This window comes from Falco cherrug, chromosome 12 (genome assembly GCF_023634085.1).
Source record: "Falco cherrug isolate bFalChe1 chromosome 12, bFalChe1.pri, whole genome shotgun sequence".
Taxonomy (NCBI): Eukaryota; Metazoa; Chordata; class Aves; order Falconiformes; family Falconidae; genus Falco; species Falco cherrug.
The window spans coordinates 3,571,062-3,589,019 of record NC_073708.1 but is presented as its reverse complement, the minus strand read 5'-3'; the positions used below and the strand labels follow the sequence as shown (position 1 = coordinate 3,589,019).

At 39.4% G+C, this 17,958-nt stretch overlaps 1 protein-coding gene across 2 annotated transcripts in view; it reads left to right on the top strand.

Moving 5' to 3' along the window:
• Window positions 1-17,343, top strand: part of PLA2G4A (phospholipase A2 group IVA) — an 86,039-nt gene extending 68,696 nt beyond the window's left edge. For both annotated transcript variants that reach the window (XM_055724565.1, XM_027811242.2), the window contains 6 exons: window positions 2,520-2,591; window positions 4,623-4,865; window positions 10,024-10,208; window positions 12,676-12,871; window positions 13,079-13,236; window positions 14,748-17,343. In XM_055724565.1, the coding sequence (XP_055580540.1) occupies window positions 2,520-2,591; window positions 4,623-4,865; window positions 10,024-10,208; window positions 12,676-12,871; window positions 13,079-13,236; window positions 14,748-14,879 (986 nt within the window). In that variant the 3' untranslated portion in view covers window positions 14,880-17,343. The remainder of the gene's footprint in view (window positions 1-2,519; window positions 2,592-4,622; window positions 4,866-10,023; window positions 10,209-12,675; window positions 12,872-13,078; window positions 13,237-14,747) is intronic.
• Window positions 17,344-17,958: the final 615 nt, after the last annotated feature.

Sequence of the window (17,958 nt, the reverse complement as noted above, 5' to 3'; positions counted from 1 at the left end):
TATGCAAGGGATTATTAGTAAAGTAAAACCAAATTTTATCATCTCTGCATTGTTAGATTTTTCCATTCAAGTCACCTGTTCATATCTGATGACTTCAGTTTCATTCCTAATGCACAAATGACATAATGACTCTAAGAAAAGAGTTGTAGCTTAGTTTAGCTATTGTGTTTTATTCCAGAGTGCAGTTGATAATGAAAGGGTTTTTACACTTTTTTCCTCTTCAGAAGGCGGCATTCCAGAGAATTGTATAACCCATAAATATTCTGTACTAGACAGCCAGTTTTTTCTGAAGAGTGTGGAGAGAAAATGCAGATGGAGTTTGTTTTTTTTTAAAAAAAACACACACACCCCCACCCCCCCCCCAAGCCCCTTAGCTGTCTCTGTCTCCTGGTAGATGGTATTCAGCTCTTTGATAATGTACGATTTATGGGTGAAAATGAGACCTGTGCTTCCAGATTGATATTCCTGATACACCTCATGAGTGTTAACGCTTACTAATGGAGGATCTTTGTCAATAAATGTGGTAGTTGAAAAGTCTGTGTTACTGCTTTTTAAGATGTTGAGAGACAGATTGTTATCTCTCACCTGTGGTTCATTTCACATATAATTCAAAAAATATGCTTTGAAGTGAGATTAGATGTGAGAATACTAATGTGACTTGAACCACAATCTGTTACCAGTGCTGAAGATGTCCCAGATGCCAATGGACATCAGAAGAGCCAGTGTTGCACACAGCAGTAAATAATAAATTTTGCATAGAGGTTGCTTTAAAGAGGTGATTGAAGTCCAAAAATGGCGTTTGTTGGTTTTGTTAGCTTCCTTTTTTGGTCACTAATTTTTATTTTGACCTGCCTCCTTCTTTCATTGCTCAGGAGTTTGCACGTGGGTTTTTTTGGTGCATCTTTGTCCATATTTGAGTAGTGATTGAGGACCCACTGAATATTAAACAGAAAAAGTATTGAAGGAACAACACATGATGACTAAGCTCTTCCATTTCTGTGGGGATTTTTACAGTGTTGTATGTAAATCTAAGAGGGCATAATCCTCTTCAGAAAAAAAGCAACAGTGGTGGCCATCTGTCCAGTATTCATTACCAAGGGTAATAAAGCTGTGGCTTTTTACACTTGATGTTACAGTGACTCTCTGTTCAGTCTTTTCTTTCAGCCAGGTGTGCTTGTAGATTTAGAGGTAAGCTAAAAGTGCAAAGTGTAATTGACATTGTTTTGGTACTGCATTTAGTAGAAATTATAGCATTTGTGGGAAATTACAGCCCAAAGCAGAGGTATGCCACCAGAAACAACATACGTTTTCATTCTGTGATGAAAAGTAGATATTATTTTATTTTAATTTTTTAATGGAAAAAAGAATTAGTTGATAGTATGTTCAAGTTCATTAGGAAACAACCCTCATTCAGTTTATTTTAGCTGGCTTCAGGTTTCAACTAGAGATGATTCCTAGCGTATGTTGTACTAGGGAATAAAGGGGTTGTTTTCAAGTCTTCTCTTGGATACATTAGCATCACTGGAATTCGCTGAGTGTCTTCAGCCTCTGTAGGATAGAAGCTTCTGAGATCAGGCTGCTCATAAAATGTTGCAAATGTTTGTATTTCAAGTCTCCCCTCCATAATTAGCAAAAATAATATTGTCAGCCTATAATCCATTCTCACGTGAATTCACCTCCACTACAAACCTTACCTGAGACGTGGAATGTGTTGCTTTTTCAGTATTCGTTTTGACTTTGAAATAATGCCTTGGAATAGTAATGAACAGTTAACAATGACTTTGCGGTTGTTTTGGAAACAAAGCTGTTAACCCTAACAATGCAGGGTTTTGCCAGAGAAGTTCACTCATTTCTAGTTTTATTTCTCACACTTAATGTTATGAAGTGAAAACCAATGTCTTTCCTGCCCGTGTAACTGCATTGGACTTTGTTTTTCACACATACTCCAGTAAAACTTTCATAAACATCTTGGCTTTTGTTCTTCTGTTATTACTAAATATATATATTTAATAATATATATATTTATACATATAAAAAATGGCTATTTTTAAGGTTATCCATTCTTCTATGTATAAATGGGGTTAAGCGTTCCTCTTTTTTTTTTTTTTTTCTTTAAATTAGCAAGTAACTAACAGAACTTAACATTGTCTTTCTAGTTCACTAGGAGTTATTGAGAGAACAGAATGTATACGTCTGAGTTTTATTCGAGGTGAATGAAATGTGTCAGATATGTAGTGCAGAGGTCAAGCGGTAGGTACCAGTTTAGAATTACATTCTGTTTTCTCAGCCGTTTGGCTCATCTGCCTAGTGCAGGAGCTCTGCAGAAATCGCAGGCTAAAGCCAGTATATTCTGATCAGATTCTGAATGTAAAGATGGCCACAGAAGATTGAATTTCTTCAGCTGTGTTTTCTCATATGAAGACTATGATAGTTTTATGACCCAGATTTTTTTGAAATTCTTAGCTGCTCTGACAATTAAACCCTAGCAGTTTAAAGTAATTTTGTATTTCTTTCGACAGAAAATATTAGGCTAAAGCATCTTGTAAGCAACGACAGTTCAGACAGCGAAGATGAATCACAGCATCCAAAAGGTAAGGAAGTCCTCAGATTCTGTTTCAGTTTACTCTTTTCATTGGCTTTCCAGTACCTTGGTCAGGTTTGTGGATGTTGGTCATCAGCCACAGCTGGTTTTCCATAGTCTTAGCAATAATCTCTTGCGACTGAGAGCTCTGCTCTCATTTATACCAATGGTAAAACTTAATTGCCTAGCCCAAGGATCTTAAAGGAGCCAGTGGCTCAAGCAAAATAGGGAAGTGTTGAACAAGAGACCTCAGGAGATCCTTTGGCTTGACTTCATGGCTCCTGGTCAAGCTGATGATCAAGTGATTCTCTCACAGATCTTCAGTCTTGGTGTCAGCCCAACAGGGCCTTGCAGCCGTCTGCAGTTTTGCATACAACCAAAAATGAGTGTTGCTGAGCCAATGATCTCTAGAAGTCTGTCGCCAGCAACCTGCTGAGCTCAGAGGCATGTTCAGATTGTTACTGGCCCAGCAAACTAACACTGTCCATTGTTTTCAGGGGCTCCTTGATGAGCTGTTTACCTGAGAATGGTTTAATTTATGTTTTCAGCATTCATGGTGTCTTCTAGCATGTTTGCAAATGACATCTGATATAGGAAATCCCTGGTGCTTGGCACAGTGCTTTAAACAGCGTCCAAATCCAGTTTCTTAGAAGAGGCACAACTACAAGGGCAACATTGCATGGTGGGAAGAAAAGATCCTATTGATAGTTATCTTTAGGTACCTAAACCACCTGGGGAATTTGGTGATTTTAGTCAGGGTCTCTGTCTTGTCCTAATAAGGCTTCCTGTATTTGATGATACTTTTGGGGACAACAGTGATTTTCACCTGTTTTTAACAACTAAAAGAAAGATGGGAATGCAGCTCTTTGTAATTTTAGGATCTACAGGAAGAAAAGAAAATCTTGTATGATGAGGCAGTGAATTATGTCATTAGCTCAGTTAAATTATTACTTTTTCAATTCCCATTATGTGTAAAATAATAGGGAGAGGGTGGTACCACATTTTGTGTTCATTTGCAGATTTCCTATTTAAGCCTATAGCTAGCACGTAACACTACATTTCTCTCAAAGTTTGTAGCCACAACGGGCAACCTACAACTCTGTGATTTGTAAACACTTGATAATCCCTGTCACTTCTATAGAATATTGTACAGATGTTGGACCTCTACATTTTGTGGTGTTTGATGCTTGGTTTTTCTCTGCTTATATAAAAATCAGCTCCTTTAAAGTCTGGATTAAAGAGGCATGTTTCAATGCTGGATTTAAAGTATCAAGCCTGAGTCTGAATTGTCTTCTCACACAAAACACCCCAAAAAGTCAACTTTGATAGTTTATGAATGCAAGGTGACACCAATCCAAGTCATTTTCACTGCAACATCTAGCTATAGACATTCAAGTCTGGATGTTTCATTGTACTCTTAATTAAAACCAGATATTGATTGTAGTCTACAGTTTACTGTAAGAGTATCTTCAGGTACATGAGAATTCTGATGCTGTAGCATTCTGCTTTATGCAGACTAACCTTGTCTTAAGGAAAGCTGAGTTTCTAGCAGTCAGCAAAGGATGGAGAAAGGTGTCAGTATATATCCAGATGAATTTAGGTCTACACAGAGTATGGATCTTGGCAACTCAAGTCTGTCCCCTGAGTCCAGGAGATTTTGTCTTCCAGGTGCTGGCACCCAGATAAAGCATAAAGCTAGCACAGATAAAGCCATATGTAGTGTCATTGTCCTTTCTATCCAGACTGAGTCTGGCTCAGGTCATCTAACACATTCCCAGCCGATTTTTCTGATGGACACATCCACACTGCTATACTGCAGATGAAAAGTATCACTGGCCTGTGACGTTAAGAGCGCAGTGTCTCTCCATTCCTCTGAAATTCCTGCAGCAGAACTCCTTCAGTCCACGGCTCCTTGAAAGAAGGCTGTGACCCAGTTCCTTTTATTTTAATAGGTCCTTTATTTTAGTAGACCCAGAAATCTTGGGTTTATACTTTATACGTTAACTGTCTCACCATTGGTTATTTTAATTTTCCTCTCCAGGCACTGAAAATGCTGAGGCAAATCAAGAGTATCAGAACAACAGCCAAGAGAGCTGGGTGCAGCGAATGCTGATGGCTTTGGTGGGTGATAGTGCCCTTTTCAACACCAGGGAAGGGCGTGCTGGGAAAGTGCACAACTTCATGCTGGGATTGAACCTCAACAGCTGTTACCCGCTCTCTCCTCTGGCAGAGCTTCTTACTCAGGAGTCCGTGGAGGAAGATGAACTAGATGCAGCGGTTGCAGGTTAGTTTGCAGAAAGCCTATGTGGCTGCGTATTCATTAGTAAAACCAGAAACTTGAGTTCTCAGGGTGGTAACATCAAACTGTGAGGCTTACGACAGCACATACCTGAAGGCAGGAGAAGGGTTCTGTAGTGGCAGTCGTTAGTACTGATCAGCAGCAGAGGTTTTGAGGTGACTGGGTATTTCACAGGGCACCACGCAGTGACTGCTGCCTTACTCCCCTGTCCCCTGGCAGAGCATACAGAACAGTCAGTGCCTCGTGGAGGGGAGGTGGCTCTTTAGGTCTGAAGGAATTGCTGGCTGAGTTGACCGAGCTGCTTTTGTGCATGGTGCCCTTCATTAAGGCCACTTTCTCACTCTCTTGGACTTCTCCATAGGGTATCCTGTGTTGTTCCTTTTCTCTTCCTGGTTCTAAGCCTTCTGGTGGAAATAAAACCTTTGCTTGTTCTACAGGACTTCCCTGTTGCAAAAATTTTGTTGCCCTTCTGCTGACTTTGTCTCCCTCTGAAAAACCTGTGGGAGCAACACACTTTTTTACTTCTGGATCCTTGCTTTGCTGACACCATGTTCTTCCCGGTGTCACTGATCTGTCAGGTGCATTCACATTTCACATGTGACTGATGTGTAGGTGCATCTGCACCTTTATGTTGGCTTAAGCAGGAATGAGGAGGCAAAATAAGACTTTCAGAAAAATGTTAAATTTACAAAAGAAACTCAGTGTCTTCCCCCACTCCATGAAGTATGTGGTGTCTGAGACGGTAGCTGCAAAGAATTAGGAATCACGTTCAATTAGCAGTTTGAAGATTTGCTATAGACAGTGTTCATTACAATCTTCTCAATGAAAGCCAATTGATTTCTTAGTATTCTTCTGGCACTAGAGCTTTTTTTTTTTTCTTCCTCAGTAGGTAACAGAACACTGAGCTAAGGGTATGAGTTGCCTTATAGAAAAGTTGCATCCCGGTGAAAATGCATGCTTGGTGGAGCCTCCACATACAGTTTCTGTGGTACAGACTATAGTGCTTCTAGATTATTATGGATCACTACTGACATCCATCAAGCCAAAGAACTACAAATCTCTGAAAGTGCTGTTCCTTCCATGTTCCTGTGCTGCAGCACAGCACTGCCAACCATCCCTCAGAGTAACAGTACTCACTTCAGCCCTTATTTCTGTGCAGAGGAAAGAGATTGTACTGGCTGGTCGTTATGCAAGAGTAAATACCAGATGTCATTTAAAAGCTTAAGCAGCAGACGCGCTCTAATTTGTATTTGTTAATGTAACAAATCCCTTTGAGTGGTTGTATAGTAATTTCCATCTGTACTCCACTTTCTAAATATTTTTATCATCTCAGAGGTGTTTACAACTGAGTAATCTTAATATTTATAGTAGTCGTAAAAGAGGCAGGAAAGCGGGTAGTAAATTACGATCGGAAAAAAAGACAGTTGATGAGAATTTTGCATAATTAAGACAAGTGAATAACCTTCAGAATCTACTGTCAACTTCCTGGGTTTTAATTCCAATTGAATTAAAATGCTGGTTTGACAGAATGAGCCTGCACCTCTGAGGCAATTACTTTTGAGTGCCTGAAATTTCTTTGGTAAAATGTCTGGCAAAACTTTGACATAACTCCAATCGTTTTAGTGTTACCTGAAGCCCACACTTGTAAACCTGAACTAACAACTTGAGTCTAACAGGTATGAGTGGTTGCAATATTATGGTCAAGAACTGTTAAAAAGCCCATGAAATTTCAGTAGTTAATATAACATGTAGTCATTCAGTAGTGTGATAAGTGTATCCACATTTTAATGCTGTGAATTTTGCTAACGTATGTACGAGCCTAGGAGCCCAGAGGAGTAGACAGGAAACTTTGGTGTAAATCTAAAATAATTGTGTATTGCCAAGGCACTGGATGCATTTAAACTTTGCATATTTATTCCTACCACTAGCAGTTTACCTGTCTGCTTGAGTACAGAGAGAAGTCTGAATTGCTTTAGGACTGACTTTCTCTTTATTACCAGACACTCCAAAGGAGAAATAAATGAATTGGAAAGGATACCAATAATACTTTACATCTCCAGTTGTCTTGAACCTTCTGTAGACCCACTGGGTCGCGCTGCAGAGGATGAACTGTGGCAGACCTAAGCAGATGCTACAGTCATTACTGCGGATTCAATTTAGGGCCTGCAGTGCATGCAGACGGGATCTCAGCTGCTCGATCAGAAAGTCAAATGCTTGGCTTCACTTTGCTACAGGTTCGATTTATGCTGAGCATTTTATTAATTGATCTCAAATAAGCTTTAAAACTTTACACCCCTTGACTGATGTCATTGTGAACTCAGAGTTCTGTTCTGTGCCTTGATGTTATGACACACCAGAATCACTTGAGAAAATGCAGAGTGAATAACAATAGGGAAAAAATAACTCATAAGCTCTGCTTCCTTATTTCAGTATTTATGGAAACTGTTACAGTGGATGCATGTCAGCAGCAAATGCCCTTTTCATCTCCCATACTTCCATTGAAGCTGCTGTCTGTGACAAAGTCTGGTCTCTAGAACATGCTCTTTCTTATTTCCAAACAATTCTTAATATCCATTTGTGTATCCAGTTACTGCAAATCAGGTAGGCGTACTGCGCTGGCTTCACACAGAGCTGTAGTCATGCTTCTCCCAGTTTGCTGTTTGATGGACTTCTCGTAATACAGATGCATCTTTCATAAAAGCAGTCTGCACGGACTGAAAATTCATGTCCCAGGCTCTCAGAGGATAAATACTTCATCCAGTCTTCATACCGTTTGATGAATAACAATGGACTGACTTAGCAGGGCTGCTAGAGTATATGGAATGATTCTCCTGGATTCATGTGTTGTAAAGTACAAAAATCCCTAAACTTTCTTTTCCAGCCCTTCAGCATAACACCACACAGGTTATAGAGCAGGTGGCACTTCTTTTACCGTCAGGGATACTTACTGTACGTTACATCTCTCCCAGGAGCAATGGCAGGCTCACCTGCAGGTCCTGAGTGGCAGTCGGTCCTGCCTGCTCTCCTTGTCTCGCCCAGTGCCGTGTGCTGCCTCTGGCCCTGGCTCCAGACCCTGTGTGCATCAACTCGGCTCACACGCTCAGTCTGCCTCTAAGGTCACGTCATGAAAATAACCAGATTGTCTTCATTGCTTTTGGATTCTGACCCTGTAACATGGACACAAGTTGCATTTTGGGACTTTTCTTCTCAGTTCAAAGATTAGAAATGTACATCTAAGAGGAATTATAATAAAAAGGAGAAATTCAACTTGCAGTTTTTTCTGTAATTACAGAAGAACCACAACTAATAAAAACAATCTGTGTGGTCATTATATATTTATTGATGGCATTATGATATTTTGTCATTTCAAGTATCATACGATTATTATGATAAATTTGATTATAGAGTCATGAAGGCTGTAAGCAATAGGAACTGTCTTGTTCTTCGATGCCTTTGTCATAGGTATGCTACTGCATACACAAACTTCCTATCACAAACATTATGAGAGGTGGTACTGTTGTTTAAAGGATCACTGTTGACTTTAAAATTCAAATTTTGTAAAATAAGATAATACAAAACTTAAACAGAAATGTTTCTGCTATTTTTAGAAATCCTATTGAGAACATGGGTTAAATTATATTTGAAATGTTGACATTAAAAAAGGGGAGGAAAACAAAACTGGTCTACTTGTGCTAAAAGGATCTGTAGTAAGTGCAGTTTTTTACCAGTGTTTTTAAAATGATTAATTTGATAGACATGTTTTCATTGATTTATGCTAATCCATGGTTATGAATTATATCTGGTTCTAAGATAGGTCTGTAAACACACTTAGCCCTTTAGCAACAGGCAATGATTTGAAAATGTTTTCTCCCTTAGAAATCAAAGCAAATATTAGGAAACTGGTGCCTCATTTCTTATCAAAGTGCCCTCAAGTAATAACAAAAAATAAAAGGTCAAAATATGAGCTCTGAGAATCTTTTTGCTGCTCATAACAGTGTATTTTTCTCATGGATCCTGGAATGATAGGTACTAGAGTTTGAATTATTTTTGATGGGTTTACTTCACGTTAAAATATCTTTTTCAGATTTCTTCCATTGCCAATAAGTAGGTGCTAGAAAGTTTAATTATACAAGAAATAATTATATCATTCTATCCAGCATTCCTTAGATTACACTGCCCTCTACAGATATGAGCATTAGTTTTTAGTTAAAAGGCAAAAACATGCACTGGAAATATTTTTAAGATTTAAAGCAAGAAATTACTGTCACGAGGAAAGTTTTAAGTACTTCAGGGATCATTTAGCAGCACCCAGAGACTTGGGTAAGTGCAAAGACACTTAGGAAAAATTGCTTGTTTTTTCCTGAGCTGCACCCAGGGAGTATTTGGGTTAAAGGGGAAACAACATCTTCTTCAGCCCTCCGTTTGGGCGTTAGAGATAGACTATTTTATACTATACCATGACAGTAATAGTGGTAAGGCACTTCCATGTAATTCTGCCCAGTGCTTAAATTTCAGATACAGATATGAGTTAGTTTATTTTTGTTCCTAGCCTAGTAGTGAGTATGATGTCATGAGGTTTGGCGTAGGCTGAAAAAAGGACTTGAAAGTCCTAATTTTACTGGACAGAAGCAGACACAGACAAGCGTCACACAAGAGCAGAGCCATGTTAAGGATTTTTAGGCAAATTTCAGTTATTTGGGGAAGAGGAGCTGGGAAGGAACCTGGGGAAGAGGTTTGGGCATGGGTTGTAGGAATCTGTCTCCTTAACATCCCATAAACGCTTTCCTTTATGTATGGGTTGTTTGGGATGATGGGTAAGGGTGGGAAGGCTAGGGTCAAACCTGGGCATTTGACCCCTTCAGTTTTGCCTCGAGCCACCTCAGCTTCTGCCTGGGGACAGGACGTTTGTCTACTTGACCTGTGACTTCACTGAGGTCCCTTCCAGCTCTGGTTTTTTCATCTCATTTTGCTGCTGTTGAGTGTTAAGGTTACACATGAGTTCGTGGTATGTTTAGCTGGGATACTGTACATTTTAAATTCTGTGGAATCTTCAGTACTTGGGGAAACACTGGAAAGCCCATCAAAACTTCAGTTCTTAACTCCTGTGTTCCTGTTTTGTTTTGTTTTCGTTTGTTCTGCGCAGATCCTGATGAGTTTGAGAGGATATATGAGCCACTAGATGTGAAGAGCAAAAAGATTCATATAGTGGACAGTGGGCTTACATTTAACCTGCCATACCCACTTATCTTAAGACCTCAAAGAGGTGTTGATCTCATCATCTCTTTTGATTTTTCAGCAAGGCCAAGTGATTCCAGTCCTCCTTTCAAAGTAAGTAAGACAGGCCATTCCATTCTTTGTGTTCATAAATATAAGCTGTCTCAGTTTTATTCTTCCAGCCGGTTTGGTTGCACATTTCATGGTTCCAGAAGGCCTTAGTGCTATTGTAGTAACAGCATTGGAGCAATTTGTTTCCACGTCAAGGAGGAATATTACGTTCTGCCTCAGTTCCTGTTTACATGACTCACATGAGACCACTGACACAAAGGAGGCTAATACAATTGGTTTGAAGTAGTAGCTTTTTTGTTTTTATGGAAGTCTTGCCTTCATGCTTAATTGCAGAGTTTTATTTTATGTCAGTATTAAACAATTAAGTAAGTAATTTTACCATTGTGCTAGTGCTCTAGGTCTGTACAGCTGTTCTCCTCTGTGATGCTGTGATGTGCATGTATGGTTTTCTGTCATCATCTTGCAGAAGTGTGTCTCAGTCACGGTGGTATTGTTAAATATGTAACATTTTGGAAATGGGGCTAACTGTTCATTTACATCTCACTATGATAATCCCAGAACTGGTGTAAGTAGGATTCCTAAATCCATTCAGGCCAGAACAAAGCAACAGCAGAAAAATACAGATTAAATGACGTGGCTGTTTTCTGTACAGGCGTGGAAAGCACAGCTGTCAGTCAGTACAGCCTGGGCCAGCCCTGTATCCAGACAGCTCCAGCAGGAAGGGTTAAGGTTGGATCACGTTGGTAGCTGATGCAGAAGCAGCAGCACTTAGGAAACTATTGTGAGGTTGTCAAAAAAAGGAGGCAATATTTATCTGAAACCCAAGTGGACTTTCAAAAATAATTATTAAGGAAACCAAGAAAACATGCCTGTTTGAGAAACAACTGGCATGCTTTACAGACAGATTGTAATTAGAACAAACAAGACTATTTTTTTTCTTCTTCTTGCTATCAAGGGACAAAACCTCCAAACAATGTTAGAAAATGACAGCAGTAGCAAAATGAACTCTAGATCAGTGTTGTCAAATGCAAAGAAGAACAAGTACAAGATTCAGGAGAATAAAAAGGAGTAACTTCTGTAATCTCTGGGTCTCTCGGGGACTACTTGGAAGAACAGAGCACTGAGAAGACTTACTAGTGCTGAGATCTTTCATTTTTCCTTAATTGACTGAATCCCACCATCTGTTTCTTCCTTTAATTTTCTATTTGTTTAAGAATTTGTCTCTTTTTTTGTCATGACTATTTTCCCCATCAGCTAAATTCACTGACACAGTATTACCATCACCTCTGAAACATCTTTTTCCTCCCTTCATTAAGGCTCTGCACGTGAGTCTGTGCAAAAGGCAGTGTATAGTCAGCTCTGTTGCTCTTAGCCTATGCATTGAGCTTTCTGTCTCCGTCAGCTGCAATTACCTGTGTTATTTTTGGGGACCATACCGTAACATGGAGGGACTGACTGGAAGTCAAGTGGTATCCCAAAGGTTTTTCTGTAAACTGTAATTTAAAAAAGGCAAAATCCTTTTATGCAAGAAAAAATGGTGGGAAAATTAAATGATGCCTTAGGTTTTCATGAAGCCAGCGTTGAAGGGACTGGTTCATTATTTCCGAGGCACAAATATGTGTATAGTAAAAGGAGTGGCATAGCTCCAGCTAATACGCAAGTATAGTCCACAAGCAGAGGCTGTATGCTAATGGCCTAAAGGACAGAAACCAGTTTTGTTTACTGGCTGTGCAATCCCATTGGTTCTGCTTGCGTTACAAAGAGTAATTGCCAGTTCAAGACTTGGCCTGTAGCTATGGTAGCACTCTAATATACTTTTATTACTCCAATACATAGGAAAATCAGCCAGCTGAAGTCAATGACTCTTGTTTCATCATTTTACACCCACGATCTTTTAATCTCTTGCGTATCCAAAACAGTTGCCCAAAGAAGGGTCCTATTTCATTCAAAACCAAGATTAAAGATGTTGACCTTCCCTCTCCTCCCTCTCACACGCCCTTATTACATGCTTTTGAGTCATTATTTACAAATTATTTTGTTTACTGAGTTGTCACGAGGAAAAAAAGCCTATTTTCCAGATTTACTTCTTCCCTTAGCATGCTTTCAAATGTTGTTCTGTCTGTGATGTGACTGAACATAACAACACGTGGATTGGTGTTTATTAACTCTCATTGGTCTCCATAGCACTGATACTCAGTTTGCAAGTAAAAGTAAGGATGGGTTTTTTTCTGGCTGTTGGCTCTGTAAATTCACCCAAAGATTTATGTGACAGGCCAGCTCTTTCCTTCCTGTGAATCAGCGCAGATGGGGAAGATTGGGCAGGCTGAATTAGGTGCTCAGTTTGCCGTACTGGTTCATCTATGCAAAGACTGACTTGATCAGTCCTTCTGCTGTAAAGAAGCACGAGTTATTAAAACCGCTTCTAGTAGCGCGTGTGATGTGTCTCCACGATAAAACCTCACGTTGCAGTGAATGCTTATATGCACCTGAGTCTTGGTTATCTTTTCAGGAAATTTTGCTTGCGGAAAAATGGGCCAAAATGAACAAGCTGCCTTTCCCCAAAATAGACCCAAATGTATTTGATCGAGAGGGCATGAAGGAGTGCTATGTTTTCAAACCAAAGGATACCTCTTCGGAGAAGGACTGTCCAACGATAATCCATTTTGTTTTGGCCAACATCAACTTCCGGAAGTACAAAGCTCCAGGTCAGCGCAGAGTTTCTGATGCTAAATCTAGCTCTTCCTTTGAAGCTTTATAATGGCATGGTGATTATATACTTGAAATGTTTTAGCTCTGAAATAACTGAAGTCTGTCAGTAGCGTTTGGGGATTTCGAAAGAGCCATTAAAAAATAAGACAGCAAGTCCTCAGACCTAACATTTAGATTGTGGTTTTGTATTGATCTGTATGCAGGCATTCCAAGAGAAACACAGGAAGAGAAGGATTTTGCAGACTTTGACATCTTTGATGATCCAAATACACCATTCTCTACCTTCAACTTCCAGTATCCCAACGAGGCTTTCAAGAGGCTTCATGATCTAATGGAGTTCAACACCCTCAATAACATAGATGTATGTATGCCAGTGTGGAAGGGGCTTGAAAGGTCTAGGTTGTTAAGGGAAGGTAGGTGATGTGAGTAAGATAAGTAAGATAAGAGCAAGGCCCTAAACGTGCCATACAGAAGGTACAGGGGGTTACTTCAGTGTTTGCCTGATGATTATGACATACAGAGTACCTCCCGCGCTTAGCTGTGCCCCTTGCTATTCTCAAAGTTGAGGCCGGATCAAAACCCATTATAGCCAGTGGAAGAAATCTGCTTTATTTTAATGAGGGCTGGAGTGAGTATACCCCAGGTAGGTTCTTCATGAGCTTGAGTAGAAGCAGCATGCACAAACTGTGCCATGGTCAACTTGCATCCTTCCAGCCTGGGAAGGAGTGGGGGATCCAGTCGCTGTAGGTAATACGGTGGCTGGAGTTACCTGAAGAGAATTGGGTGACACACAAAGAATTAGGTGAAGAGAATTTAGTCTTTTCACTTGACCTCTGTTTCTGAAGTACTGAAACACCAGTGTTGTAGGGAGTATTGCCGTATGTGATCCTCTGTCAATAATAAACCACTAAGCAAATATGCTGCTGAAAAGGCCAGAGGTGCTTTCTGGTGGAGATTAAAAAAAAAAAAAAAAAAAAAAAAGTCTAAATGGTATTTCTGGGTCTAAGCTTGATGTAATAATGTCACCACCTTCCAAACAGAGGAACTATTATAGCGTAGCATGTGTGCTTTTCATAATGTGTGAGCCTGTGCTTGTTAGGATCCATTCCAATACATATTCTTTTCTAATTTGGTCTCTGTTTGGTTTTGCTGCTTTTACCATCAAAAGCCCTGCAGGGTAGCTGAGCAAAGGTGACTGTGTGGGATGGAGACATTATGTTCAGGATTGTATACTCAGTTCTTTATGCATGATGATTTTCTAACTGGAAAAAAAACCAAAAAACAACTTGGCAATTTTCTGTAAAGATCTCTGGAAATTTCTTTATCAACTAACTCGGTAATGGTTATTTTCAACTGGTACTAGCTGTAACACGACACCATGATCCCAGCATCCATAGAGCGACTTGTCATGTTCACAAGTGTAAATGATCATCCCAGATAAAGAAGTGATTTTTTTTTTTTTCTCAGCATAGTAAAGAAATCTTGTTACTTCAGGACAAGGGAGCCAAAAGTGGACATTTAACCTTTCTCAAGATAGTAATTATTTCCTATATCCTTTAAGTATGGATTTTCTCAGTGTTGGTTTACCATTCAGAATTTCTTTAGGATTTGGTTTAAATGGTGTATATTCATGTGTGACTTCTTTGACGTTAGTGGTATCCCATCATATCTTTATTAACTACATTTAAATCAGTGGTTTGTACAATCAAGAAGTAGTATTCATAATAATACTCAGCAATCCCATTGTTCAGTGATGGAGCAGTGCTAAAAGTATGAGCAACAGTAGTTCATATCTAAAGGGCTCTTTTCTGTTAATAAATCATTAAGATGTTAATTATTTCCCTGAATGACACGTTGTTCACTGTTTTCCAGGTGATCAAGCAAGCTATGATGGAAAGCATCGAATACAGGAAAGAGAATCCATCTCGCTGCTCCGTGTCTCTTAGCAGTGTTGAAGCAAGGAGATTCTTTAACAAGAACAATCTTAACAACAACCATACGTAGAGGATGTGTCCTAGGTCCCACTCCTTCAAGAAACTGGTTCTGTCTTTATAACTGGAAGCAAAAGACATTATCAGAGCATCACTGCTCCCGATCAGGGCTGTGCAAAACTCCCAAAACCATTTTCTTGTGAATTTTTAAGTTTCAATATAATTTTGTACTTGTTTGGTTTTGTTTTTTTTAAACTAAAAACACTGAAAACATTTCAGTATGCTGATATCCTTATTTTAAAAACTATGGAATTAGTGGGTTTAGTCTATGGTCATTGGGTTCAGTGTTTGGGTTTTTTTTACAAAATTTTATACACTGGTTTCTCATAGTGGGGCAATTGTCTGATTTGTAATTGATGTATACTGGGCATATCTTGAAACTTAAGATGGAATTAGAAACACAATAGAAAAAACTGTAGTAATAGAGACAATAGGTATACCTGGGCTTGGTCCAGGTGTATGATACTCTACTTTCTATCAATGAGATTTCCTCTGACTTTGGTTTGAAGTCAATAATTGCTAACTACTGCTAGGGAACAGGAGCTCCCTGGTATATTAGCTGCTTGGCTGCTTACTAGCTCTCTTAAGGTTGATTTTACAATACTGGAAGAGGTTTTGCTCGTTAGTAACCATTGGCTATGTTGGCCTTACCAGAGCTCCATCATCAAGCTGTGTTTCTAATTTAACTTCTCTTGCCTGAGTGGTGTCTCTTTAAAAAAACCACCCAAACTTTGTTACCAAACAGGGATCAAAAAAATGTGGTTTATACATCTTTGATATTACAAGTAGGATCCTCAGCTGGTTATTAATGCTAGTAGAGCTTTTGTGGCTGATGCTAAAAGAATCTGCTCTTGAATCTTTTGATCTCAAATATTTTCACAGAAGCTGAACTCCACTTTTTCTACTACTATTTAAGAACTGTGTATCCACTCAGCAAACAGTCCAACCTCTTATATTTTCCACATTTATTCCACAAAATTACATTGCTTGAATTCCTGAGCTAGTATCACCCATGTGTTAAATTATAGTTAATTCATGTGTTTCTGACCAGAATGTTTATAGAGAAATTAAAAGTGATTTTGCATTTGATCATGATTAAAAGCATCACATTTCTGCAAAGGGACAGTGGCAATGTTTACTGGGGATAGATAAAATGTTCCTAGGTAAGAATGTGAAGTAGTTCATGTCTTCAGGGCTATTTTTAAATAAATGTATTTTTAGTACATTGAATAATTAAAGACCGTGCACAGACATAGATTATTTTAGTACCATCTCAACAAGGATTGAGATAACTCTGTAAATGCATTGAAAAATGCAGTCGTGCCTCCGAAAACTTCCAGCCTCCTTTGAAATGATGTAGTTGGTAAGTGTGCAGGAGTCAGGAGCCACGCATTGTTGGGGCACTTGGCTGGCTTGTTTCATTTTTGTAAAGTTTGTGGGATTAACCCTTAGTGAACACATCTAGCAGTCCTGGCAGTTGTTCCTTTAGCAGCTTGCTCTGAGTTTGAAGAAGATAGTGGGGGCCAAATAGTTTAGTTCAAGGTGAGATTGCTGCCTCTGGGAGTTAATGCAAAAGAGCAGATGGAGGTGTTTGCTGAGGTGAGAGGGGAAAAACACATCCCCAGCTGCCCTACAGGTCCCTTGTCCAACGCTCCACAGCAGGTGGAGAAGAAAAGTGCTCCTTGCACTGAGATTATCATCGTGGTGAAAGCGCAGCATGTTTTAAGGAGGCTCATTTGCAGTGTCGTGGTCGGAAGGTACGTGTGTTTCTCTTCAAGGTCTGTAAGTGGAATGTCAGTCTCAAGGTTTCTGTTGCCATTAATAGGGTTCAGATGTCACCCCCTGTTTCTGGTTGGGCTGCCAGGACCCTAGCAAGCCCAAAGACCATGGTCGCAATGAATGCCATCACTTTGCGCAGAGGCTGAAGTGTAGTTCATCTTTTGTTTGATAGTTTTCTGACAATTTTTACAATAACTGCTCATTTACCAGAGTTTATTGCTAATTCAGTGGCTATTCCTTTTATTGTGCGTTACTGAGCTATTTTAATTGCTAAAATCTGTAAGCCCGTGCAAAGGGAAGTAATTATAATGCATTTCTTTTAACAGCCATTAATTCATCCCTCCTTAAATCTACATGCAAAGTTATGTGATTAGTACCATTTTCTGTATTGATCCACAGATTTTATTTCTGTTTGAGTTAGTGCATGTTTAAAATCGAGAGAAATTAAGTTCTCTTAGTGCTGTATAATTTAATAATTTTCAATAAATTTTGGAATACAGCAGCAAACTGGTACCATTATTTTATTGTAATATTTTCTTTTAATGTTTATTTTTCCTTCTGTTAACATAATATTTTTAAATTTTATTTTATAATATGTACTTACTCTGTTTTATGGAAGTGTTTTATCATGCTTTATACAGTTTATATTATCACAGTATTATCAGACAATAAAAAATAGAACTATATTTGGCACCTACTGTTTTCAGACAGTTTATTTTGATCATTTACATGGTATTTTCACTTCTGTTGTGAAGAGATGGTGGAACAGCTCGATGGTATGTGGAACGTGGTGGGACAGCTCTCAAGCAGGAAAGTCACGGTTTTGCTTGTTACTCTTTTTGGTTTGGATGTCAAAGCTACAACATTTTTGGGCAGCTCAGTGCGTGGGGCCGGCACATCAATCCATTTTTATTCCTGCTGATACATTTTGCTCTGGGCTTTTTGCCAGATTTTTTGTGCTGTCCCATTAAGAGCCACCACGGCTAACTACAGTACGGGGGGGGTGGTGGTGGGTCTTTGCTGCCTTTCATCTCGTATTTCTTAAAAAGCAGGTGAAGGAGGGAAGTTCGTCCACACCTGTCCAGATCAAGTAGCTGCTGGCCTCTTCCTGCTGCTTGCTGAAAACCAGGAGCGGTCTGTCATGTGCAGGGAATTCGGAATGCAAGGGCATCATTCTGAGAGAAAATGTGCGAATATTTTTCTCCCACTACTGTATGGTGAGTAAGACTAAGAGTCAGCTATGACCAGTAGATCTAAGAGGAAAATGCTGGAGTCACCAAAGGCTTGTGGTCTGAAACATCTGTGGCGGGAGC